This window comes from Bos javanicus, chromosome 21 (genome assembly GCF_032452875.1).
Source record: "Bos javanicus breed banteng chromosome 21, ARS-OSU_banteng_1.0, whole genome shotgun sequence".
NCBI lineage: Eukaryota > Metazoa > Chordata > Mammalia > Artiodactyla > Bovidae > Bos > Bos javanicus.
The window spans coordinates 55,550,346-55,575,696 of record NC_083888.1 but is presented as its reverse complement, the minus strand read 5'-3'; the positions used below and the strand labels follow the sequence as shown (position 1 = coordinate 55,575,696).

Below are 25,351 nucleotides of genomic sequence, written 5' to 3'. Positions count from 1 at the left end.
GGATTAATTGAAATGAGGTGGAACAGATGGATTGAGTCTATCAGCAGCTTTACGTGACAGCCTCTTAACATAAAAACACTTCATTACCCACTCCTTCCGCCGGGGCTCCCTGCCTGAGTCAGAGGGAATGTGGCCGAAACGGGAGTCCCCCTACCCCGTCCAGATGGAATCACAGGCACGTGGCTGACGGCCCGCCTCCAAACAGGCGGCTGGGGATAATTCATCAGGCTTGTGTCTCTGCACAGTAGCTAAATTTACAGAATCATTCTCTTGGCTGTAATGTCACCAAAAGTGAGCAGTGCCGCGGGGATTGGGGGTCAGGTCCCTGTTGCTATCAGATGCAGTGACATCGTGGGAGTTTTGATTGGTTGGGAATGGGGTCAGCAGGCTGTCATTATGGAAGGTAGGAGACAAGCATCACCGTAGAATTGCCTCGGTTTGGGGTCTCAGGGAAAGCTCACCAGCCCAGAGCGCCCAGCTTGGCCATTGCTCTGCATCCTGCTGTTAAACCCCATTACAGCAAGTACCATGGTTCTTTCCAATTGAAAATTCTGACAGTTCTTGTCCTGGTGCCCTCACGTGATGTGAGGAGGGGGAGAGGGGACCTTCCCCTGTGTTTGGGTGTGTGTTTGCCATCTGGGTTGTCAATTTTTGTTTGGGCCAGGATGCTATTGAAGGGAACCCCTCTTGGCCCCATCGAAGGGGGAGCTTTGGAGGAGCACTAGTTGATGGCAGGAGCATAAACCCCCACGATGTGTGCAGAGGCTGCCTGGAATACTAGCTCTGACTTCCTGGGTCTCTCCATGGGGTGCTCTGTGAGCATCTCAGCCTTTCCAGATCCCAGAGGTACCTCACTTGCGTGAACCTTAGCTGTGTGGTTTCTGGAAGAGTTAGGGCTCTGGGGTTTGTGGTCTTGCCTCCTCTCTTGGGGCCCTGGGAGAGATGCTGGGGTCCTTGGATACATATGTGTGCTGCCTTTCCTGTCTGAGTCACTTCTTTTGTTTAGGAATTTTATTATGTTTTAATTTTAAAAATAACTTTATTTTCATTATGCTGGGTCTTTTTTGCTTCATAGGCTGTTCTCTAGTTGAGGCAAACGGGGGCTGCTCTCTCGTTGAGCACGTGCTCCAGGCGTGTGAGCCTCAGTCGTTGCAGCACACGGGCTCTGTAGTTGTGGCTCACAGGCTCTAGAACACAGGCTCAGTAGTTCTGGCAAATGGGCTTAGTTGCTCTGAGGCATGTAGGATCTCTGGACCAGGGTTCAGACCCATGTCTCCTGCATTGGCAAGCAAATTCTTTTCCACTGAGCCACCGGGGAAGCCCTGTTGAGGAATTTTAAATTCCCCTTGTTTTCCTTCACTTGCTCATAAAACTATCACATTTGGGATTTTACAGTTGGAAAGCCTGATGTATTCAAACCGGCATTACAGATTCACCGTGAGGTGTTTGTAACTTTGGTTTTCATCTACAGGCATGTTAAATGTGGGATCTTCAGACGTGTGGTGGCCGATTTTGCCAGGGAAAATACTTGAAGGCGTAGGAAGGAACTTTAACAGGGGACTAAAGTAACTCATAGTAGTGTAGCAAAGTAGTTGCTTTTCAGGACTCGGTCCCTTTGTTCATGTGAGAAAGAGAAGACACCGCTTCCAAAAAGAGATTTTAAAAACAGTAAAACCAAGCACTTTGCCATAAGCTGAGTCAGTCTCATTTTGTCAGCGGTTATTTAGCTACTGCCTCTTTGCTGTCTCCTCATGGGCGGGGAGCCGACTGATGAGGCAAAATGTGAAAGTAACGCAGGAGTAGGCAGGTGAAGCATTAAGACTTGAGGGGAAAGGCAGTCATGTGTGACTAAAGGCATCAAGGCTGGCTTCCTGGAGGAGGTGGCATTTTCACTGAGCTTTGGAGGATGGATAGGGTTCTGATCTGGTGGCACCTGGGGCTGCCATTGTGTGAGGCAGAAACAGCGCCCAGTGGAAAATGTACAGTATGCACAGAACAGTGTAACCAACGGCTTGACTCACTGGCCACACATGGTAACTAATACATTTCCTGGCTCCCATCTTTACCTGTGGAACTCCTAAGCATTCTCCACAGCCCAGCTCACAAGCGCGCACCTCTGGGAAGTTTTCCCGGACTTGTCTGGGCAGTTTGGCAGTGTACCTGCTGCTGTGCTGTGTGACTTGTCAGTGCATGGCAAGGTCCTCTATGTGTGGTTTTGACTCTCTGAACCCAAGACTTAAGATGTGCTCTGTGTGTGTGTGTGTGTGTGTGTGTGTGCATGCGCACGCGCATGCTGGATGCGTACTCAAAGCAGCCATCACTCGTCTTTCTGATTCTCAGTATTGGACAGGTCTTTGTGTTTCTCCGGCTGTGTGGAAGGCACATTTTGCTGTCTGGACCATCCTGGTCTCCTTGGAAACCATGAGCATCATCTTCCTCCTGGATGCCTCTCAGGAGTGTTTGTCTTAACTTCTCTGGGATCTCTCTCTCTTATTGGCTCTGCATTAACGGCTCCTTTTCAAACCCTCGTGGAGGGTCATTCCATGGACCTAAACTCATGGCATTTAGCAGCATTTGTTTCTCCTTCCTGGCAAAATGTCAGACCATAAAATTGTTTCTTTCATTTGGCAAGAGAAAAAGATTTCTTTCTTCATGAAATCATTGTTCTCAATCCAATAATCCCAGTGTTCTCAGTGGAAACTGAAGATAACCTTTGCCGCAGACACGGAAAGTGTTTCCACCCGGCAACTTTGCTGGGACCTTTTGTTTCTTCCACCAGCGGAGAAAGTGACCTTTCTATTTGAGCACGCACAGAGGTTGGCAGGAGCCGTTGCAGCATTTTAAGCCTTTTCAGTGAGGCCCCTACATTGCCACAGGTGGTGGGTGAACGTCTCTGGGATTCTTGAGCCTCTGTTTTCCAGGGGCTGATGCCCTTGGAGCTGATCCTCCACCCCACCCTTCCCTTCCCACAGGGCTTCCTGCCTCCGGCCCCAGCACAGGCACCAGAGCTGCATGCCAGCCTCTGCCGTCATCCCTGGGTTCCTCTGGCTCGTGTCTCTTCCCAGCTGATGGAGGCTTTGTACTTCCTGATGGGGGGTAATGGGGTATTGTTTGATTTGGAGTGGGTGATTTTTAAGAAACCAATAATCCGCATCGTTTTTCATGTTGCATTGTGAATTGTCTCAGGAGAAAGGATAATTTTTTTTAGTGGATCTGTCGTGTTCACAGTTCCATAACTGATAAAGAGGTACTGCGGATCATACATTCTTTGTGGGAAGCCATGCTACAGGGTTAAAATGATTTAAGGTGATAGAACCACATTTATAGAACCTTTTTTTTTTTTTAATTTATTTTTGGTTGTGCTGGGTCTTCATTGCTGCGCCAGCTGTCTCTAGTTGCAGCGATTGGGCTCTGTACTCTTCGCTTCGGTGCACAGGCTTCTTACCGCAGTGGCTTCTCTGGCTGCGGAGCGCAGGCTGTAGGCACTTGGCCTTCGGTAGTTGTGAGTCATGGGCCCTGGAGCAGTCTCAATAGTTGTGGTGCACGGGCTTAGTTGCTCCGTGGCATGTGGGATCTTCCTGGACCGGGGATCAAACCCCTGTCCCCTGCATTGGCAGGTGGATTCTTATCCACTGTGCCACCAGAGAAATCCCAGAATCTTTTCAAAATGTTGGGAAAGCTTGCTCTTGGCCTGACCACTCTAATAAAGAGAGTTCTGTCATTTTGGCATATTTTTCTTTGAAGGTTTCTTCCCTTTGGCATATCTTTCATTTTCTGCACCCAGTTAGGTATTGTTTTATGCATTTAAGCATTTTCTGCCATCCTCCCAACCAGGATAGTGAATACCCAACCACTCCCCAGTGTCCGTTTGTGGCCTAATTATTAAAGTGCGGCTCCCTCGTCACACGCCCTGTCGTACTTGGGGGTGAAGCTTTGATGGGGGTATTTTAGAGCTTCTGTTTACTATTCTGCTGTTGACAGTTTTATGGCAGACAGCTTTTTGGGGGTACACACTTATTCTCAGAGGTGAGTCTAGGGGGTCATTTTGCGGGGTGGGGAGCTGAGCGGAGCTGAGTCCTCCTGTTCCAAACCAAGGGAGGAGGTCCTGGAGAAAAGCACAGGCTCATTTTTTGAGGGCTTCCAAGACGTTTGTCTGCCATGACTGAGTGGGTGCACTATTTATAAGTTCTGGATAGAGACTGGCTAGAAAGGAATTAGGAGGCCTGACCCCACAGGGACCTAATGGAGCCCACTGAGTGACGTGCTGGAAATGAGCCTCACTGAACTCCAGCTCTGGGAGCCACCGGTTACCTCGGGCCCGAGGGACAGACCCGGTAGACTGAGGCATCCAGGCCTGCCCTGGGGTCCCTCCGAGCCCCTGCTGTGCTGCCCCTGGCCTCTGCCTCCCCTCCCCTCCACTCCCACCTCTCTCAGAGACACCCTCCTCCAGAGGGCAATGACAAAGCCCCATCTTGTTATCCTAAGACTTAGCACTGCCGACATCCGTAAAGTGCAGGCAGTCGGGAAACTGCAAAGCTCCCTTGGGGGGAGTGAGGTTTGAGCGAGTTTGGGAAGGAGGACATTTGTAACTTGAAGCGCTGGCCTGTGTGAAGGCTGGTAACAGGAGGGATGACGAGGGCTCAGGTGACCCCTGGAGCCAGCCTGGAATGGCAGCCTGGGCCCTGTGTTGGGAGCAGTGTTCACTCATGGGGTCAAGCATTTGGCATCGTAAGCTCAAGTGCTTGGCATCATGGGCTGAGGGGTTTGGCATCGTGGGCTCAGTGAAGCCATGAGCCCGGGTGCTGGTCTTGTTTGCTGTGGGGAGGCCAGGAGGTCCCACCACCACGACGGCCACTTGTGTAGCTGTGATCACATCTAAGTTCTGTGCATGCCAGGTGCCTCTGGAGTCTGCTGTCCCCCTCTTGTATTGTCCTTCCTGCCACATGGCAGAGCCCTGTCACTGGTGAAGCCTGAAGCGGAGCACCCTGTCCCATGTCCTGGATTTTCCCCATTGGATACATCTGTACTTGTCCTAAGAGGATTCTAGGAGGAAGGGAGTATCTTCCTTCCCCTTGACTTCCTGGTTCTGAGAGCTTCTCTCACCTGTGACCCCTGGGAGCCAGTGCCCTGGCTTCCAGACGGCCCCTTGCCACTCCCCCCAGGTGGCCTCCAGAGAGTCTGGATCAGGAAACTGGCAGTCCGAGGGCAGTCAGAGTCTCTGAGCTTATTGACACGGTGTGAAGCCAGATGCTGCCGCTGGGACCGCCAGCTGGGGTGCCAGACGCTTCCTGGAGACCGTCCTGCTCAGTCTGTCCTTCCCCAAGGTGTCGGGCCTTGTTTGTGTCAACACAGCCCTGGAAGGAGCTTTGGAGTTGATCAGTTCAGTTCAGTCACTCAATCGTGTCCGACTGTTTGCAACCCCATGGACTGCAGCATGCCAGGCTTCCCTGTCCATCATCAACTCCAGGAGCTCACTCAAACTCATGTCCATCAAGTCGGTGATGCCATCCAACCATCTCATCCTCTGTCATCCCCTTCTCTTCTCGTCTTCAGTCTTTCCACCATCAGGATCTTTTCCAATGAGTCAGTTCTTCGCATGAGGTGGCCAAAGTATTGGAATTTCAGCTTCAGCATCAGTCCTTCTAATGAACACCAGGACTGATGTTCATTTAGGATGACTTTAGGATGGACTCCTTGCAGTCCAAGGTACTCTCAAGAGCCTTCTCCAACACCACAGTTCAAAACCATCGTTTCTCCTAAATTTCAGGTTTGCAGCCTGGATGAGGTCCAGTGGGCTCTTTCCCCTTTTACGTTACAAAGCCCTTTCTAGCCCCAGCCCCTTGCTGCTGAGAATCCAAGTGCTGCCACCCTCCTCTGACCTACTTTTGTGACTTTTCTTTTTGTTTGTTTAAAGTGGTTAGCAACGAGGTCCTTCCAAGATGCAGTTAGTGCAGTTTCGCTTAGGAAAAGGGAAATCTGGGGTTTCCCCCACATCTTATCCTAGCATCTCAGAACAAATCTAAAGGAGGTGCAGGACAGAGAGGGGAGGGGTGTACAAAGTCTGCTCTGGATCTCGGTGCTTAAATCCCTCTCGCCTGCACCCTCCCCCTTCACTGGCCCGAGCCCAGTTCTCTGCGGAGGGAGGGGGTCTCTGCGATGGCGGCGCCCCAGGCCTGACTCTTCCCTCCCACTGTCAGGCCACAAGAAGGATGGGGTGACATGAGAGGCCGCAAGGCTTGTGTGTGCCCTCGTCCCTCATCGTGGCCTCAGAATGCGACAGTGACCTTTGTTTTGCCTTCGCAGAAGCCCGTGTGGCCCCAGGAAGGCTTGTTGGCAGATCTGAGGACTGCCCAGAGCACATCTCCGTACTCGTCCACCCCCTGCAGCCAGCGGGGGTGTGGCCATCGCCCGCCCAGCAGGCCAGTGTCAGCTGCGGTCTCCACAGTGGCCTTCTGTTCTGAGTAGCAGGCGGGAGGGTCCATTCGTCAGCAGCCTCCTCACGTCCCCACTAGATGAGGGCCTGGCCTGTCGCCCTGGAGGCCCCGCCACCCCGAGGAGACGCATTTGCTTGGCTCCCCTGTCTCTGGTGTTGTGGAGCATGACGGCCACTAGCCACATGTGGCTGGTGCCGCCTCCAGAAGTGGCTGGTGTGTGACAGAGGAAGTGAATTTTTCATTTACTTAGATTGAAAAACCAATTCTGGAATTCAGTTATTGGAAGAACTGTAAGTGTGTTTGGAACAACTTGGGTGTGTGAATCTACTTATTCAGATCATGTTTCCAATGACAGTTTGGCATTCAAATTCTGATGTGCTGCGAGTGTAAACTACACAGTGGATTTCAAAGACTTAGTGTGAAAAAAAGTGTGAAATCAAATCATCTCTTTCATGGTTTTATGTTGATTCGGTGGTGAAGCAATAATATTTTGGAAATGTTGGTTTAATTAAGGTATATTATTTGTATGTTGTCATTTGTTTCTTTTTACTTTTCTTTTTTTAAATTGGGGAGATAATAGCTTTACAATATTGTGTTGGCCTCTGCCATACATCAACATCAATCAGCCTCAGGTATAAAGAACATTCGAAATGAATGTTTCTCATGTATTTCTGCTAGACAGTTCTCACCGTGGTACTCAAACCTCCGAGGCTATTTTTGCTGGAATACGATTAATGGTCCTTCGGGGGGAACAATTAAGATCTTAGAGGTATTTTGGGCCACAGGATTAAATCTTAGGAGACCCGTGAGGCTTTGAAAGGAACACATCAATAAAACATTGTTCATGAAACATTACTTCCTAACTGTGCAAGTGATACATACATATTGTGGGAAAATTAGAAAGCCCAAATTAGATAAAATTAAACTTCCAGGTTTAGAAGGAGAATACATGGATTTCCCAGAAGTATTTCCCAGCAGTCTTTTGCTTAGGTTATCGTTAGCATAAAAATTCAGCTTTACATTACTGCAGAGACCTTCAAGATGATTTCACATTCTGTATCTGCTTCATAACAAACTGTGGAAAATTCTTAAAGAGATGGGAATACCAGACCACCAGACCTGCCTCCTGAGAAACCTGTATGTAGATCAAGAAGCAACAGTTAGAACCGAACATGGAACAACAGACTGGTTCCAAATCGGAAAAGGAGTACGTCAAGGCTGTATAATGTCACCCTGTTTATTTAACTTACATGCAGAGTACATTATGCAGAGTGCCAGGCTGCATGAAGCTCAAGCTGAAATCAGGATTGCCAGGAGAAATATCAGTAACTTCAGATATACAGATGACACCAACCTAATGGCAGAAAGTGAAGGGGAACTAAAGAACCTCTTGATGAAGGTGAAAGAGGACAGTGAAAAAGCTGCCTTAAAACTCAGCATTCAAAAAACTGAGATCATGGCATCTGGTCCCATCACTAAATGGCAAATAGACGGGGAAACAATAGAAACAGTGACAGACTTTAATTTTGGGGGCTCCAAAATCACTGCAGATGGTGACTGCAGCCATGAAATTAAAAGACGCTTGCTTCTTGGAAGAAAAGTTATGACCAACCTAGACAACTTACTAAAAAGCAGAGACATCACTTTGCCAACAAAGGTCTGTCTAGTCAAAGCTATGGTTTATCCAGGAGTAAAGTATGGATGTGAGAGTTGTACCATAAAAAAGGCTGAATGCCAAAGAATGGAAGTTTTTGAACTGTGGTGTTGGAGAAGACTCTTGAGAGTCCCTTGGACAGTAGGGAGATCAAACCAGCCAATCCTAAAGGAAATCAGTCCTAAATATTCTTTGGAAGGACTGAAGCTAAAGTTCCAATACTTTGGCCACTTAATACAAAGAGCCGACTCACTGGAAAAGACCCTGATGCAGGGAAAGATTGAAGGCAGGAAAGGGGGCCGACAGAGAATGAGATGGTTGGATGGTACCATCAACTCAATGGACATGAGTTTGAGCAAACTCTGGGAAATAGTGAAGGACAGGGAAGCCTGGGTGCTGCAGTCCATGGGGTCGCAAAGAGTCGGACACGACTGAATCACTGAACAACAACAAATTTCCTTTATAAACATGTGCACCCTCTTCAAGCACCCTGATAATAGGGCTGGTGCTCCAGACACTTGCACCACAGCAGAGCAGAAACCAGCCAAGACTCCAGAAGGGAATGTAGTTGGTTGACAGTGATAACAAGGAAATCTTCTAGAAGTTGGGCTGAGCACTTGAGTTTAGCATTGAGACCAGATAGGGACTCCGTGACATTGCTAGCAATGTTATTATTTATTGAATGTCCCCAAGTTAAAGTGACTTAGTTTTGATGTGACTTAGCAGTTCTTGGTGGTTTAGTCCCTAAGTCAGTCTGACTCTTGGCAACCCCATGGACTGTATACTGGAGTGGGTTGCCGTTTCCTTCTCCAGGGGATCTTTCCGATCCAGGGGTCGAACCGGGGCTGTTGCATTGCAGACAGATTATTTACTGCCTGAGCCACCAGGGAAGCCGTGACAGAACGGCTGACTTGGCTGGGAGTCCCTCCTTTTGCTGGGAGTGGATTTATCTGATTTTACTGGCTGTGTGTGTTTTGCCCGAGGGTGCTACTGCGGAATCCTTTGGTGAGCACATCCAGTTGAGAGAGACTGCCTTGACTTTTCCAAGCCCTGAAGGAAGGCTGAGGCTGTTACACAACTCAGACTCTGCCCAACACTGAGACTTGGCTTGAGAAAACACTGGCCGTCTCAGATGCAGTGACATGTGACCTCAGATCATAAAGAAAGATGTCCTCCAACACTGAGCACAGAGGAGCCCGGAGTGTTTGGGAGTGGGGTACACCTCCTCAATTTCTGGTGTGGTGGGAGCCATGGAAAGATAATAAGGAGGGTGGAGCAGTTCATTTTGCACATTCTGTTGTTGACTTTAAAAACATGCACTGAGTCTGATGATTAACTTTTTCTTGGGGCAGAGTGAGGACTGCAGCCTGGGAGACAGCACCTCAGATAGCTCTGAGAAGCTGCTCCAAAGAGGCAGGGTAGGGGGAGGTCATTGTATACGTGATTTGGGTGAAGGGGGAGTACACGCAGTCAAGCACATATTTTTTCCAGAAGGCTTCTGCTAGTCTGGTAAAGCTTTCTGCTAGTCATGAGGAACGGTTGTCACTGTGAAGGATTTTTGTGCTTTTCTAGACATGGGGAGATATAAGAATTGGGCTCAGAAAATCAGCTCCTGAAAATACCTAATTATTTGAAGACCCCTCCTGCCAGTTTTTCCCCCAAGCACAGAGTGCCTCCCTTCTCCTGTCCACCCTGAACGCCTTTCAGGGGGTGTTGGAAATCAGCAGCTGCAGCAGCACTCAGCACAGTCTGTAGCTGAGACTGTGACGGTGTCGGCCTCTCCTGGCGAGCTTGCCAAGGCTGCCATTCCCATCTGAGGATTCAGAGAGCTCCGAGGTGATCAGCTGGGCCCTGCGGGATTAGCCGATTGTGTTCACTGTCCCCTTTTAATTCATAAGCGCTGGTTGGCAGTGTCCTGAGTTCAGAGAGTCCTCACGCCATGCAGTAGAGTGACTGCTGGAAAAAAAGTTGTCTCTCAATGGAAACATTTTTTTTAAAGGCGTAAGCGGAGCTTTGTTGGTCAAGAGTTTCTATGGTGACCACTTTTGCAAGACCAAGAATATTACTGAATCCTACTGCCTCGCTTGTCTTCTGTAGAATTAGATATTTTATCTTCTGGGTTTGTGAGAAACAAGGCACATGTGGGCAGGGGAGACCAACCTGCCCTGAGAAGTACTCTGGGAAATGTGAGCGGTGGGCCAGCACACTCGGATGGGAACTTATTAAAACCCCCATGACAAGGGGGCATGTCGATGGCTGATGCCTGGGCCTTCCTTCAGGGACCCTTGGTGTGAGGGCAGGAGGCTGGGCATCTCCTGTGTGCCACGTCTCTGGGGGTGTGTGTGGGGGCTTCGGATTAGCTCTGACTTATCCCTCCCCCAGGGAAGGACTGCGTGCTCCAGTCCATGGGGTCACAGAGAGTTGGACATGACTGAGTGACCGAACCACAGCAACAGGGAAGTCACTGCTGAAAAAAGAGAAGTGTCTTTATTTACAGCTTGTACCAAAGACGTACTGAATGCCAGAATCCTGAATTGTCAGTTTGTAAAGACTCAGTAACATCTCTTTTAATGTTTCAAAGTGAAAGTGAAAGTTGCTCAGTTGTGTCTGACTCTTTGCAACCCCATGGACTATACAGTCCATGGAATTCTCCAGGCCAGAATACTGGAGTGGGTAGCCTTTCCCTTCTCCAGGGGATCTTCCCAACCCAGGGATCGAACCCAGGTCTCCCACATTGCAGGCAGATTCTTTACCAGCTGAGCCACAAGGGAAACCCTTTTAATGTTTATTCTGCATTTTTTAGTTGCACAAGCAAATCATACAATAAAAATAAAGACATCCTTTAAAAGAAACTCACTGCTAGTCCTACTAATATAGCATCTAATATATCTTCTTTTCCCCCAAAGTATCTGTACACATGCAGACATAATTTTTATTTAGTAATAATCAAGGCAGAAGCACAGTTAGCTGTTTGGACTTTTCATTTATTTATATCTTACGTTTTCCTTCCTATTATATATATATATATATATATATAGTATTTTCATAGCAACTGTTTTCATAATGGCTGCACACTCCTCCAGTTTCTTGGTACACTGTAATTTTCTTAATCAGTCTTTATTTTGTTTTCTGTTCTTAATGGCATCCTTTCCCCTTTGTTTCCATAGGAAGTTCTCCAGCAGCTGATCGTCATGAATTTGCCTAATGTCTTGATGATTGGCAAAGACCCGCTGTCTGGTGAGTGGAGGCCGCCCTCACCCCCCGTGGAGCCTGGGCTGTGCCCTGGGCAGCTGTTGGAGGCAGAGCTCTGGCTGCCAGCCTGGAGCCAGCACAGTGAAAACACGTGCTCATTTGGGTATGATTGTAAAGGATGGGCTTATAACCCCAAGGCTTTACGCCAAGAGCACATTTCTTCCTTAAGAATATATCCTCACGACCGCTCAGATGGGAGTTCCAAGGCAGGTGAAGCACCGCTTCCTTGGTCTGTGGGGCTGAAGTAATATGGTGGCTCCCCCACCACCCAGGGGTCTCTCCTCGTACCATCATGGGGTGTGGTCCCTATTGACAAGAAAAAATCTTTGAAAGGGAAAGTGTTAGTCGCTCAGTCGTGTCTGACTCTTTTCGACCCCATGGAATGTACCCCACCAGGCTCCTCTGCCCATGGGGATTCTCCAGGCAAGAATACTGGAGTGGGTTGCCATGCTGTCCTCCAGGGGATCTTCCCGACCCAGGGATCGAACCCAGGTCCCCTGTCTTGAAGGCAGATCCTTTAGCCTCTGAGCCACCTGGGAGAGAATCTTTGGAGGGAACTAACACCCTTCCGCTGGTATCCTGTGCCGCTTTATTTGCCCCATGCACATTCACTGGGACCCCCTGTCACGCGTCCGTTCTCACATCTCCCGCTGGTCTCTGGGGCCCGAGTGGGCAAGGTCCTGAGTCCTGGTCTTGGACACTTGGTATGACTTTGAAAGCCTGAAATGTCCTCCCGGACACCTCACAGAAAGCCAGAGCTTAGCTCCAACCTGAGGATTAATGCACTGTGAGTTGAACGGGGTGCTTCCTTTCCTCCCCTCCATGGTCTTGAGTGTTGACCTGAACCTGTGGCTCATGGATGGAAACTTGTGGGCCCCAGGGACAGATGTGCCTGCTGGCTGGGACTCCCCTGGTTCCCGTGGAGACCTTGGGAGCCTCCTGGACTGGGTGTGGGGTCAGGGCATGTGGAAAGGATCCCACCATGAGAGGCTTTTGCGGGAGGAGCTGAAGCTTGCCTCTGCGGGTACCTCCTCGACCTGCTCTCAGGGGAGCCCGTCCACGTGAGCTCAGGTCGTCTGGAGCGCAGAGGAGCGGTACACCTTGTGACCCGCCGAGGATGTTCCTCGTTGAGGAGCCCTGGCCCTGAAAGCAGCAGCAGCAGCTTCTGGGGGCACTGGGTCAAGGGAAGCTGAGCATGAAATCACTTTGCTCATGGGGAGGGGTCCTTCTTGGACCCCACTCCCCTGTTCTCTGCAAGAGCCCAAGGAAAGGGTTTCTTTGATCTCCTGTTCATCTTCAGTGCCACCGGCCCATGAGCATCACATTGGCTCTTCAGGGTACACCCAGACCCACCTGGCAGCCCCTGGCAGTAACGCCCTTCTCTACTTGCTGTGTTAGTAACAGGGAGCCCTTGGTTTGCGCTGTCCTTGGCTCTGCCCTGGAGCCATTTGTTTTCTGGCTTTATTTCATGGTTCCCCTAGGTAGAAGGAAATGGCAATCCACTCCAGTATTCTTTCCTGGCGAACCCCATGCACAGAGGAGCCTGGCTGTTTACAGTCCACGGGGTTGCAAGAGTCAGACATGACTTACGATTAAACCACCAGGTAGGGGATGCCAGATGCAGCCCCGGGCACCAGGGACAGCTGGGACTCTCTCGTGTTTCAGCAGTAACATGAGGAAAATGAGGGACTGCTTTGCTTAGCAGAACTGTGCTGCTTGTCCTGCCTTATTTGGGGGACTGGTATTAAGAGAGAGGTGCCCAGAGAGGTTGGTGGTTCAGGCATAGTTCTGCTGTTCCACCTGCTCTAGAGACAGCGTTGTCAGATGAGGAGAGGAAAGCAGAGGAGCAGGAAAGAAGGTCTCTCCCTGCTTGAACACTCGGGACCCAGCGTGTGCTAGGCACCAGACGTGCATTTAAAAGCGGAAGTGAAAATGTGCTTCTGGGGTGTGGCCGTGCCGTCGCATTTATAGATGAGAGAATGGCAGGGTCGAAGTGACAGGCCCTCAGCCACTTGACCCATGAGCAGAGGGGAGTTTGAGTGGGAGTTTGTTCCACCTGAACCCTGGGCCTGAGCCCTGGTCCTTATCCCACATGAACAGCTCAGGCAATTGCCAGTGTTTAACCATTTTGACCTACAAAAATGACAGTGACGTATGAGTTAATCTGGTGGCTCAGATCGTAAAACACCTGCCTGCAATGCAGGAGACCCAGGTTTGATCCCTGGTTCAGGAAGATTTCCTGGAGGAGGGCATGGCAACCCACTCCAGTATCTTGCCTGGAGAATCCCCATGGACAGAGGAGCCTGGTGGGCTACAGTCCATGGGGTCACAAAGAGTTGGACACGATTGAGCAACTAACATTTATGAGTCATTCTCGTGCTAAACACGTCTTCCTCCCCCACCGTGTCACCCATCACCCCATCACACTGCGTGGTTTGCCACCTTCCTGTGCTGGCCCCTCCCTTCCTACTGCTGTGGGGGGCCCCTTCTCCAGAAGGCACCTCTGCTCACCAGAACCCTGGCTCCAGCCCTGCCTTCAGAGCCTCTCTGTTCCAGCCTCTCTGAATCACATGGGGAGAGAGACTGTCCACATGCAGGGAACCCAGGTCCCACCTCGAGTCTGGCAGTGAACAGAAACACCTGCGAAGATGTGGACACTGATTTTTAAATAGCTTTATTAAGATATAATTTGCATACCATAAAATTAACCTTTTTTTTTTTTTTGGCCACTCCACATAGCATGTGGGATCTTCCCCCACTGGGGGTTGAACCTGTACCCCCTGCACTGGGAGCGTGAAATCTTAGTTACTGGTCTGTCAGGGAAGACTGAAATTCACCTATTTTAAGTATACAGTTTAGTGATTTTTTCCCCCCCATAAATGTACAAAGTGGTACAGCCTTCCTCACAATCCAGTTTGAGAACACTCTCGGGAAGCTGATTTTAAACTCAGTTCAAAATTTAATGGATTTTAAACTCAGTCGTGTCTGACTCTTTGCAACCCCATGGACTGTAGCCTACCAGGCTCCTCTGTCCATGGGGATTCTCCAGGCAATTCTGGAGTGGGTTGCCATGCTCTCCTCCAGGGGATCTTCCTGACCCAGGGATCGAACCCAGGTCTCCTGCATTGGAGGCAGATTCTTTACCGTCTGAGCCACCAGGGAAGCCCTTTAAATGGACAGGTGAATGGAATGTCTCCAAGTCCCTAGGGCCGTATGGAATCAACTTATATCAGTCGAATAGGTTCCGGCCCCAGTTCAATGGAGAAGTTAAGATGAGACGGGGACCTCTGGGAAAGTTAAGGACGAGAATTCCACCCAGTGCGGCAATCTGAGAGGGCCCCCAGCAGGCAGGGCTGACTGACGGCGGCTTCTGCCGAGAGGGGAGGGGCTGCCTCCCCCAGAGCGAGGCTGGAGGGATGAGAGCTGGGAGCACGCATGGGTAGGTTTTGACAGGAGTCTCAGGGGAACTCTGAGAGCAAGAAGGTTGTCAGGGGATAGGCACCAGCAAGAAGAAGCAAACATGAGTGCCCGAGACACATTTGTGGAATGGTGTTTTCTGTTTTAAATTTTAAAAGTAGGTGGGTGAAGCATTTGGGGCTTCATTTAAAATAAAGAATAAAGTTGGTTTTTTCTTGTGTGGTTGCCTAGAAGGGGTGGATGGGAGGCTTTTTTTTTTTTTTAAACAAATTTTGTCATCCAGCTCAGGAGCACACCTGTGTTCTTTTTAGCTGATGCTGACACTGTACCGTCATTTATAACATTTCAGTTTGGGGTTATTTTTTGGTTTTGGTAAATGCACCTCCATGGAGAGACACACACACACAGTCACACACACAGTGACACTGAATGATCCCAGAACACCAATCACTTGTCCCCCTCCCTCTGACCTAAACAAGGGAGATGGCACGACTCACACTATGAGATGTTTCTGTATGTCTGTCATCCTGCACCCAACAGACAAAAGATGTTCTCTTTTTTCCCTACCTCAGGTGGGATTCAAGGGCAGTTCAGTGAATATGAGAAAAGACTTCATATATTTAAAAATCTGTCCTCAGTGGCTGCCCTCCTGGCCTCCAGTCCCCATTCTCTGCTTTCCTGTCTGTACCTCGAATCATCTCTGCATTTCCTCTCTGACTGCGTGATTTTGCTCCCGTCTCCTTGGATACCTGTCCCTGGGGAAGCATCTTGTCTGGCGCCTCATTACTGTGGACCCCACTTCTTGGAGCCTGGCCTGGGGTCCCCTGGACCCTGCTGTAGGCCTCTCACGTTCGTCCACGGGTGCACAGCAGAAGAGCCTTCCCCGGCGGCTGGGCCAAGTGCAGGCTGCCGGGACTGGTGTCGCAGGCTGTCCTTCGTCTTGTTTCCAGGCGGCCACGTCTGATCCTTCTCTCCGACCCCACTCCCATCCCTCAGGCAGGTGCCCTGGCTCTACCTGCACCAGAGCCGCACTCTTCTCTCCTCCTGCCCCACTGCCCCCCTGGTTCCAGCCGCCACCATCCTTCTCCTGCCTAGCACCTGGGTGGCCTTCTAACTCTGTTCCCTTGGCCTGAAATGCTTTTCCCAGATATTCACAGGAATCACTTCAGTTCAGTCACTCAGTCGTGTCCCACTCTCTGCAACCCTATGGACTACAGCATGCCAGGCTTCCCTGTCCATCACCAACTCCTGGAGCTTACTCAAACTCAAGTACATTGAGTCAATGATGCCATCCAACCATCTCATCCTCTCTTGTACCCTTTCCCTCCCGCCTTCAATCTTTCTCAGCATCAGGGTCTTTTCAAATGAGTCAGTTCTTTGCATCAGATGGCCAAAGTATTGGAGTTTCAGCTTCAGCGTCAGTTTTTCCAATGAATATTCAGGACTGATGTCCTTTAGGATGGACTGGTTGGATCTCCTTGCAGTCCAAGGGACTCTCAAGAGTCTTCTCCAACACCACAGTTCAAAAGCATCAATTCTTTGGCGCTCAGCTTTCTTTATGGTCCAACTCTCACATCCATATGTGACTACTGGAAAAAGGAATAGATCCTTCAAGTCATTGCTCAGATGTCACCTTCTCAGTGCACCCCATCCTGATGACCTCCCTGTGTGTAGCTGTATCCTCCTTCTCCCTGGGACTTCTGTTCTCTCATCCTGCTTTGCCTTCTTTTCTTTCATAACATTTATCACCCTCCACGACGCTCTCTCATTTACTTATTTTTCCCTGTCTGCTGCATTGCTTGTTTTTTTCCCCCATTGCTTGTTTTTTCCCCCTCTAGGATGTAATCTGTCACGAAGGCAGGAATTTTAGGGGATTTGTTGTTGTTGCCAATGTCTTGTGTGGTTTTGGGTTTTTTTTTTAATAGTTTTTATTGATTGATTGATTGGCTCTGCCATGTCTTAGTTGTGGCACGTGGGATCTTTGATCTTTGTTGCGGCGTGCAAAAATCTCAGCCACTGGGCCACCAGGGAAGTCCCCGCCAGCGTCTTCTAGGTATCTAGAGCAGTGCCTGGCACGTAGTAGGTGCCAAATAAGTAGAGCGTAAGTGCTGGAAACGGACTTTATCTACTTGTCTGTCCTGTCCCCACTTCCCTCTTCCATCAAGCTAGTGCTCCTTACTGATGTTAGCCACGTGCTCCCACAGATAAAACTGTCAAGTGTCAGTGGTCAGGGTCAAATGAGAGTCGACCTCTGCTCAACACCACGTGTGCGGCTGCCCTAGGCTGGTGATGCTGCACTGGAAGCTGCTCGCACCCTTGCCTGGCTAGCTATGCTTCCATGAAACATATTTACCTGGTTTATTGAAGAGTGTATTCTACATGAGAACCAAGGGATCCCAGTGTCTGCAGCATCTGTAAAGTGCTTGCCAGAGCGCCACACCCTGATTTCTCTGCAGCCAGGCTTGTCACCGTGCTACCCACATGAAAAAGACTAGATTGCTCTGACAAGAAGCCAGGGTGTTAGCAAATTAATTTCTGCGATGAATCATAGAGCAGTCATGCTGGAAGAGGGCACTGTGTTGTCTTCCAAGGTTTGTATCCAAGCTCGGTAGTGGGTTTCAGACTTGTGAATTGCTGATCGCTCCCAAGCTGTTTAGAATGGAAAGGTGGGAGCCGTGTAGGTACAGAAACCCTGCCCAGAGAGGGGAGGGAACTCATTCCGAGGCACTCAGCGTGGTGGTCCTGTAAGTAAGAGATGCAGAGATATGTGTATCACCATAAGTCATGCAGATGGTTATATATGACCTGCCATCATCGTTATTCTGCCTGGCATTTCTCAAGTTCTAAATGCCAGTCAAGATTCGTGGGTCTCTGGAGGGGCTGACCCTGTGTTTGCACCCTGTAGGGTCCTGTCTGTGAATATGGCTGGGACCTTGGAGGGTAGCCTTGGGGAATCTGTTCTTTGCTGTTCAGAGATCTGGTCCTCATCCTCAGTCTTCACTCTCACCACGGTTACAGAAGGGGCTTCCAGGGACAGGGGAAGCCCCTTGAGGAGTCAGGGAGTCTGTGCCCACCGACGCTGTGAACGTGCTTCCTTCACAGTTCATGCAGGCCTCTCTTCTGCTGCTCCAGCTGAAGGAACCAGAAGGCCGATTTCTGACCCTCCCACATAGAAGATGAGAACCTCTTGCTTTCTTCCTCCTCTGAGTGGCACCCCTGGGCCAGAGGCTCAGAGGAGCTCAGCCCAAGCCCGCCTCAAGCTCTCCTTGTAAAATGCCCACTGTGGGTCCAGGGGCTGCGGAGATGAACAGGCTGTGTCTGCTCATGGAGCCCCCAGTCTGCACTGGGGCAAGAGAGGAGGAAGATGGGGTCCATCACTAGCCTGCTCCAGGGCGAGAAGCAGTGTGAGTGTGCTTCCCACAGAATACACGGTGGGTAATAAGTTCTTCCCTGGGCAGGTCAGGAAGGCTTCCTGGAGGAGGCAATATGTGGCAGAGCCTCAGGGAACTCTGAACAGAGCAGCAGAGTGCGAGTGTCCACGTGGGATGAGCCTGGAGGAGGGGGAGTGTACCAGCAGTCCCAGGAGGAGCAGCGAGCCTAGGGTGCAGGGAGGAAGTGTTCTATCACAGCTGAAGTTTAGGTTTCAAAGGCCAGAAGGAAACGGAACTCCTGAGACTCCTTGGAATTTAATATTTAACCCTCTAAGTGTTTACTTGCTCGCTTGTCAAGGACGTCCTTGAAGTGTTTCTCAGATCCCATAGAAACCTTCCCTCAAGGCACAGCTCTGCCTCTGATGACAAGCTGGAACCTCCAAGGGCCGGTGCGCCAGGGAGCTGGCTCACCTCCAGCCCTGCGACAGGGAGAGGGCTCCATGTCGGGTTGATATGAGCAGTCTTCCTGCCTCCGAGATTGTTTTTTGAGAAAGCAGGCGGCTGTCTTACCTCCCCGGCCATCACCCTGTGCTCTGTGCTACCTGCCCCCGCCTGCCCCCAGCACCCTACTTGCCAAGCAACATAGGGGAGTCAAGGGTCTGCCCTTAGAGGCTAATGAGCAATGCAGGTCTTGTGTTCTTTCTCCCAAACTTGGGCTGTTCTTTTTAGTTCTCCTGAATTCTTACCCCATGTGTTTTTTTTTATGTTTGCATTTGCAAAAACCTTAGGTCCTTTAGGATTTCCCAGGTGGCGCTAGTGGTAAAGAGCCCACCTGCCAGTGCAGGAGATGTGAGACACAGGTTCGATCCCTGGGCCGGGAAGATCCCCTGGAGGAGAGCGTGGCTACCCACTCCAGTGTTCTTGCCTCGAGAATCCCATGGACAGAGGAGCCTCGGGAGCTACAGTTCATGGGGTCACAGAAAGTCGGACACAACTGAGTGACTTGACGCACGCACATAGGTCCTTCAAATGAGGAGGGAAGAAGTTAGTAAATAAAAGTTCATCTCATTGGCCTTGATCCTATTCATGTTTCCAGTTCATTCTTGAGGGAGCAGGTTCAGAAAAGTGCCCACGCGGGGGTTCACATGGCGTGGCTTGCAGCCTGCTCCTTCAGCTCTGTGCTGCCCGCTGGACTCAGAAATGAGTTTCCAGTCCACCCAGAGTGAGGGGGGTGCTGGGCACTGGAGCCGAGAGCCAGCACTTGGCTCTTCCAGGAACGTGAAGCACTTGAGTAACACTACCAAGCCCGGCGAGCGTTCAGGTGCGGCTGGATGCCGGCCTTTGGAGCAGCCGCAGGACCTGCCTGGAAACCGGACTTTGTTTGGTCGCCTCCTAGCGATGGGCCGTACACAGAGAGGGACTCCCCGGCTGCGTGAGCACGCATGGCGTCCACTGGGTCTGCTCTCTGTGGCTGTGGCCGTCCGAGGAGGAGGGACGAGCTGTTATTTGTCAAAGGTCTCTGTGTTCCCCGATGATGTTTGGGCTTTGTGTTTTCTGCCTGGTGCATGGTGGGGGGACCCTTTCTCTGATCACCTCAGCTATCGCCTCACCTCCAGCCAGTGCAGATTCTGCTTTCTTAGGGTTCCATCTCCCTTTCTGATCCTCAGTTGTTTGGTGCTGGGAAATGAATTAGCTCTCAGCTTCTGTGCCCTGGGCAGGCTGGGCTCGGGAGTCATTTCTGGCGGTGCTGGTCTGAGGGGCTTGATGTGGCTGTTTCAGATTGTCTCTGTGACCAGGGCAGAGGTTCTCGTTACCTCCATGAGGTGGTGGGGGTATCCCTGCGGCTGGGGGCAGATTTGGGCCAGGTGCAGGAGAGACGTGGGGATAAGCGGGAGGTCACTGGTCAGGGTACACTCTGGAGCACCCCTGCGCTATTTCACACGGATGTGCAACTCGGTGCCTGCAGAGTCCACCTGTGATAAACATTTGTTGAATGACTAATTAAATAAATGGGGGTGTGCCTGATGGGCGTCACAAGTATAATGTTCCAGGTGTAAGAGATCTTGGTGAGGGTTTGACAGGAGTCGCCCTCCAGGCTGTGAGGTGGCATGTAGAGGTGCCCGTCTCCTCCTACCCCGTGACCCAGGACAGATATTAATGGAGGGTCCCCATGTGCCCATACTGTTCCTTATGGAACCCAAGGTAACCTTGCTAAAGTAATAACAGGTCTTCTCAGTGTAAGCAGAGCCCCCAGGAGGGCACACAGAGCTGTGCCTGTGTGGGTGAGTCTTGAGATGTCATTATTACCTTGAGGAGAAGCAGGGTCATGTTCAGTGCAGTGCTATTTTCAAATCAGTGAGACAGCCCCCATAATCATCCATATGAAATGACTGGTTTTAAACTCAGAAACCAGGGAAAGCACAGTGAGCGGTTCACCCCAGCACATAAGTTAGGAGAGAACAGAATGTAGAATTATTAAGAAAAATGTGTGTGTGTGGGGGTCTCCATCCCAACAAGAAAGCAAATGGAAGCTGTGCTCTCTTTGTTCTTCTACCCGGACGTGGTGTTCACAGTTACCTGCAGTCAGTCAGCAGACCCTGGCTGAAATACCTGCCCCATGGCACTGGGATCAGAAGCTAAGCCAGAGGGAGCCTGGCTCTGCAAGAAAATGCACAGAAATAGCAGCAGTTTCGGGGAGGGGGCGGTAGCAAGTTAGGAGTGAGCAGGTGGTGACCAAACCTCAGATCTGTGGCTCAGCCTGTCTGAGCCTCTTCTTGTTTGTAAAATGCAGATAATAGCAGCCTTTGGGAATTGCTCTGGGGATCCAGTCAGATGATAGAGTGTTGTATGAAAGGACTGGAATGGTCTGTAGGTGCGAGGGCACGCGGGGAGGGCAGGATTAACTCCAGTGGGTCAGTCCTTCCAGGTTGTAAAGGGTTCAGCCCTCAGCCTGGCTCAAGACTCATGGCCCTGGGGGCCTCTGTGGTAGTGGGGTCTCTGTGGGTCAGTCACTGTACTTTCAAGCCTCAGCAAGACAGTGTGCAGTTTGCAGCAGGAAGAGCTTGCTCTTGGAAAGGGTTGTTTGCCTTCCTTTTCATACCCAGGTGATCACTGACACATAAGATTCGTTTTCCATATCCAGAGGATGTACGAACGTTCAAATGACGGCATCTTGGAGCATCAAAGACTGGCACCAAAAGGACCCTAGAAGTTAGGTACCAGGCACGGAAGACAGGTTTCGTTTCCTGGGCCAATGTTTATTGATTGGCACTGGCTGTATGGAGAGTGCTGTGTTCAGAAGGGTTCCAAAGCTTCCTTCCAGGCTCGGTTTAAAAAAAAGTGTTGTGATTGACTAGTTATGTCTGCCGCAGACATGAGATTAGAAAGTCAGGGAATTTTCCCACCTTGTTCTTACTCAGCCTCCACATTTTAAAGGCTGGTGCGCTTTAATCGTCCCACTGCATTTCTGTCCCCAGGTCCACCTCTACCCCATGTGCAGAACTCGTTTCCCTTCTGTTTTGGCTGCACACATCTGTAGCTTTATTTATAGCTTAGGTCAGCCTACGTGCATTCCATTTCTACTAAGAAAGGCTGGAGGGAGTTTCTCTGTGTCAGGACTCCAGGAAACGGGTAGTAAACTTAAGATTTTTCGTAGACTCAACTATTAGCTCAGCCTGTCCTGGGATGTCCCCTGGGTTTGTGGGTTGATGCAGAGGGTGTCGGATGTATTCGACGCTTCCCCCACCCACTGGTTGCTTATGACTCACTAGGCACAGACATCTGTGTCGTTTCCTACCCTGCCTCCCATTCCTCATGAAAACCCACCCCCAACTTAAGACCAAAGCGTTTATAACTTGACAAGCACCGTGTTCTCTTACATCTAGGCTTTTACATACGCTGTTCCCTGAAAAGCCCCCATACCTACCTCTCCTCTTCCTGGGGTCTCAGCTCAGAAGTCATTTCCTTTTGGAAGCCTTGTTGTTGTTCAGTTGCTAAGTTGTGTCCAGCTGTTCGCGACCCCATGGACTACAGCACACCAGGCATCCCTGTCCTTCATTGTCTCCCAGAGTTTGCTCAAACTCTTGTCCATTGGATAAGTGATGCCATCCAGCCATGTCATCCTCTGTCATCTTCTCCCCCTGCCCTCAGTCTTTCCCAGCATCAAGTCTTTTCCAATGAGTCGACTCTTCACATCAGGTGTGATGTGACTATTGGAGCCTCAGCGTCAGTACTTTCAGTGAGTATTCAGGGTTGATTTCCTTTAAGATTGACTGGTTTGATCTCCTTGCTGTCTAAGGGACTCTTGAGAGAGTCTTCTCCAGCCCCACATTTCAAAAGCATCAATTCTTCGGTGCTCAGCCTTCTTTGTGGTTCAACTCTCATATCCATATATGACTGCTGGAAAAACCATAGCTTTGATTATATGGACCTTTGTCTGCAAAATAATGTCTCTGCTTTTTAATACCCTGTCTAGGTTTGTCATAGCTTTTCTTCCAAGGAGCCTTGCCTGATCCTTACTGCAAACGAGGTGTTCCTCCCTTGGGTTCCCATAGCATTTATCAGCTTTTAAAATTGCTGGTTTTCTTGGTTTGAGCCAAGCTTTCTTGGGCTTCCCAGGTGGCGCTGGTGGTTAAAGAACCTGCCTGCCAGTGCAGGAGACCTCAGAGATGCGGGTTCGATCCCTGAGTCAAAGATCCCCTGGAGTAGGAAATGGCAACCCACTCCAGTATTCTCGCCTGGAAAATTCCATGGGCAGAGGAACCTGGCAGGCCCCAGTCCATCGGGTCAGAGTCGGACACGATGGATCACACTTCGGCTGAGCTCAGAGAACTGTGTTGACTATGGATGTGCTCAGCAAGAACCCAGCACCTGGTAGGTGTTTGGAGGGAGTTGTCTGTAGGGCTGTTCCTTCTTTGCCTGCGTAACTGTGCCACAGAGCCGCCCTTGCTGGCAGGGACCCAGCAGAGAGTCTTCTCTGTTATGTTGTAAAACTATTCAAAACCCACAATCTGGTAGCTTTTGAAAATAGCAGAAATCCTGAGAGAAATTGGGCATCAGCTTCCCATGAGAAATGAATGAACTTCTGCTTTTCTCTCTTACTCTCTCTTCTTCTTCTTTTTTTTTTTTTTTAAAGTTTGCTAGAAATCTGTGTACGGGTAAAAATCACAGGATACATTTGTTATAGCAAATGTTTTTATTCACTTAGCTTGGTGAGAATGAGCACAGCACTGCTTCATGTGACTGAGGGCAGAGGTGAGTTTCCCTAGTGCCCTGCTCACCACCAAAATGTTTATCTAATTTAATTTATTTTATTACTTTATTTGGCTGTGCCAGGTCTTAGTTGCAGCATGTGGAATCTTTAATCTTCATTGAGGCATATGAGATCTTTTTTTTTTCCCCCTTCAAGTTGCAGCATGTGGGATCTAGTTCCCTGAGCAGGGTTTAAACCTGGGCCCCCTGCAATGGGAGTAGGAAGTCTTAGTCACTGGACCACCAGGGAAGACCCCCCAAAGCTTATTTTAAATAATTATTCCCTGACCGTATTTCTAAAATGAAGAAATGAATTCTCTACTTTTAAGATCTTTTTTTTTTCCCTTTGTTATAAAATTAGCCCACTGGAATTCCATACTCTCCCAATAGGTCTCTGGATCAGATTGAGATTTTCCTTGGTTTGTGATGGGTGTGACTGAAGAAAGGAAGGAATAAACGAGTCACGGCTGCCATTGTGTGTCTCTGCAGGAGGCTGAGGGAGCAGAGGCCTTCATTCTTTCCCTAAACAGCCTCAGCCCGTGGCTCTCGTGGATGTGTGCAGGGCCTCTTGTCTCTTGTTGCTCTCAGATAACCAGCTTACCCTGTAGCTCCTCTCGGTGGGTCTGTCTGGTGCTCCTGTCCACTTTGAATTTGCTGTTTTTATCTCCTGTAGGCTGGGAGAATGGATCATCCAAGTTGTTTAAGTTATCCAAAGTATGATATAATTAGGTCCTCTGGGGCCTTAGCTGTGAACAGTATTATAAAGATCCCCTGAACCCTGACTTCTGTTTGAGCTGCTCCAAGGCTCTTAAAATGCTTTCTTCCTGTGTGTCAGCTCCGCTGGCTTCAGCCCCAGGTACATGGCCTGTGAAAGCTGAATTAATGCAGGAAGAGGAGCCCGTGGTGGCTGAAGGGGTGTGTCCTTGTTATATCCACCAAAGGGCCTATGAGGGGCCGTTGCCAGGCCTCTGGGGACTGGCCCTGAGGGTGCAGAGGTGAGGACGGCCACATGGGCTGGCGTGAGCACCGAGGCCGGGGGAAGATTTTGGTGAGACTCTTGGAGGTTTTTAATACTCAGGTGGGCGTTTCCTTTTCTTTTTTATCAGAACTAAAATCGTGACTGATCACCACCTCAGCTAAGTCATTGTAGAGTTCCATGTACTTATGTCTATGGATTAGAGTCTCTCAGGCCAAATTAAAGGCCTCAGGTGAAAAAAATCTACACAAGTCTTTGAGAATTTTTTTCATTTTAAACATGGGTGAAATTCTACACTTACCAGCAAAGAGAAGATTTGGTCATCATGACTGATCTACAACCCCAAACCTGATTCTTCATAGAGAGTGGCTTCTCAGGTGGTCCAGCGGTTAGGAATTCATCTTGCAGTGCAGAGGATACCGGTTCCATCCCTGGTCCGGGAAGATCCCACATGCCTCAGAGCACTGAAGCCCATGCACCACAACTGCTGAGCCTGTGCTCAGGGCCTGAGCCTGTGCACCTTAGACCTGTATTCTGTAATAAGGGACACCATCACAGTGAGAAGCCTGAGCACTTCAGCTAGAGAGTAGCCCCCCTTGCCGCAACTAGAGAAAGCTTGCGCACAGCAACGAAGACCCAGCACAGCCAGAATAAATAAAGAAGTTTTTTGAAAAAAGAGTGTGGGATCTGAGTGCTCTGTGGGAACCCCATGGTCCACCCCATCCTGCCCACCTCCAGCTGGGGAGGTAGGAAGGCGGATGCCCCGCCCCTGGTTGTGAGACTTGACCATCATGCTGTCATCTCAGGAAAAGCTGTTTTGAGCTGTGTCTCAGTTGAGAGGCATTAGGATGAGGTCACAGGTTACTCTGTATATACTTTGCACTCAAGGACCCGAAATGAACCACAGCACTGGTTCTTGGACACGAGTTTGGTTTTCTTCATCCTGGGGTTATTGATGATGCTTTGGACCATTTTAACCCACTGTAAGTGGGTGTTG

General features: G+C 49.9%; 1 protein-coding gene across 4 annotated transcripts in view; it reads left to right on the top strand.

Annotated features, from left to right (window-relative positions):
• CCDC88C (coiled-coil domain containing 88C) overlaps nucleotides 1-25,351 on the top strand; it is a 144,250-nt gene that overhangs the window by 53,204 nt on the left and 65,695 nt on the right. For 3 of the 4 annotated variants that reach the window (XM_061395102.1, XM_061395101.1, XM_061395103.1), the window contains one exon: nucleotides 11,256-11,325. In XM_061395102.1, coding sequence (XP_061251086.1) covers nucleotides 11,256-11,325 — 70 coding nt within the window. Of the gene's footprint in view, nucleotides 1-11,255; nucleotides 11,326-14,454; nucleotides 19,644-25,351 lie in introns of those variants that run through there. The other variant, XM_061395104.1, reaches the window with a different exon arrangement.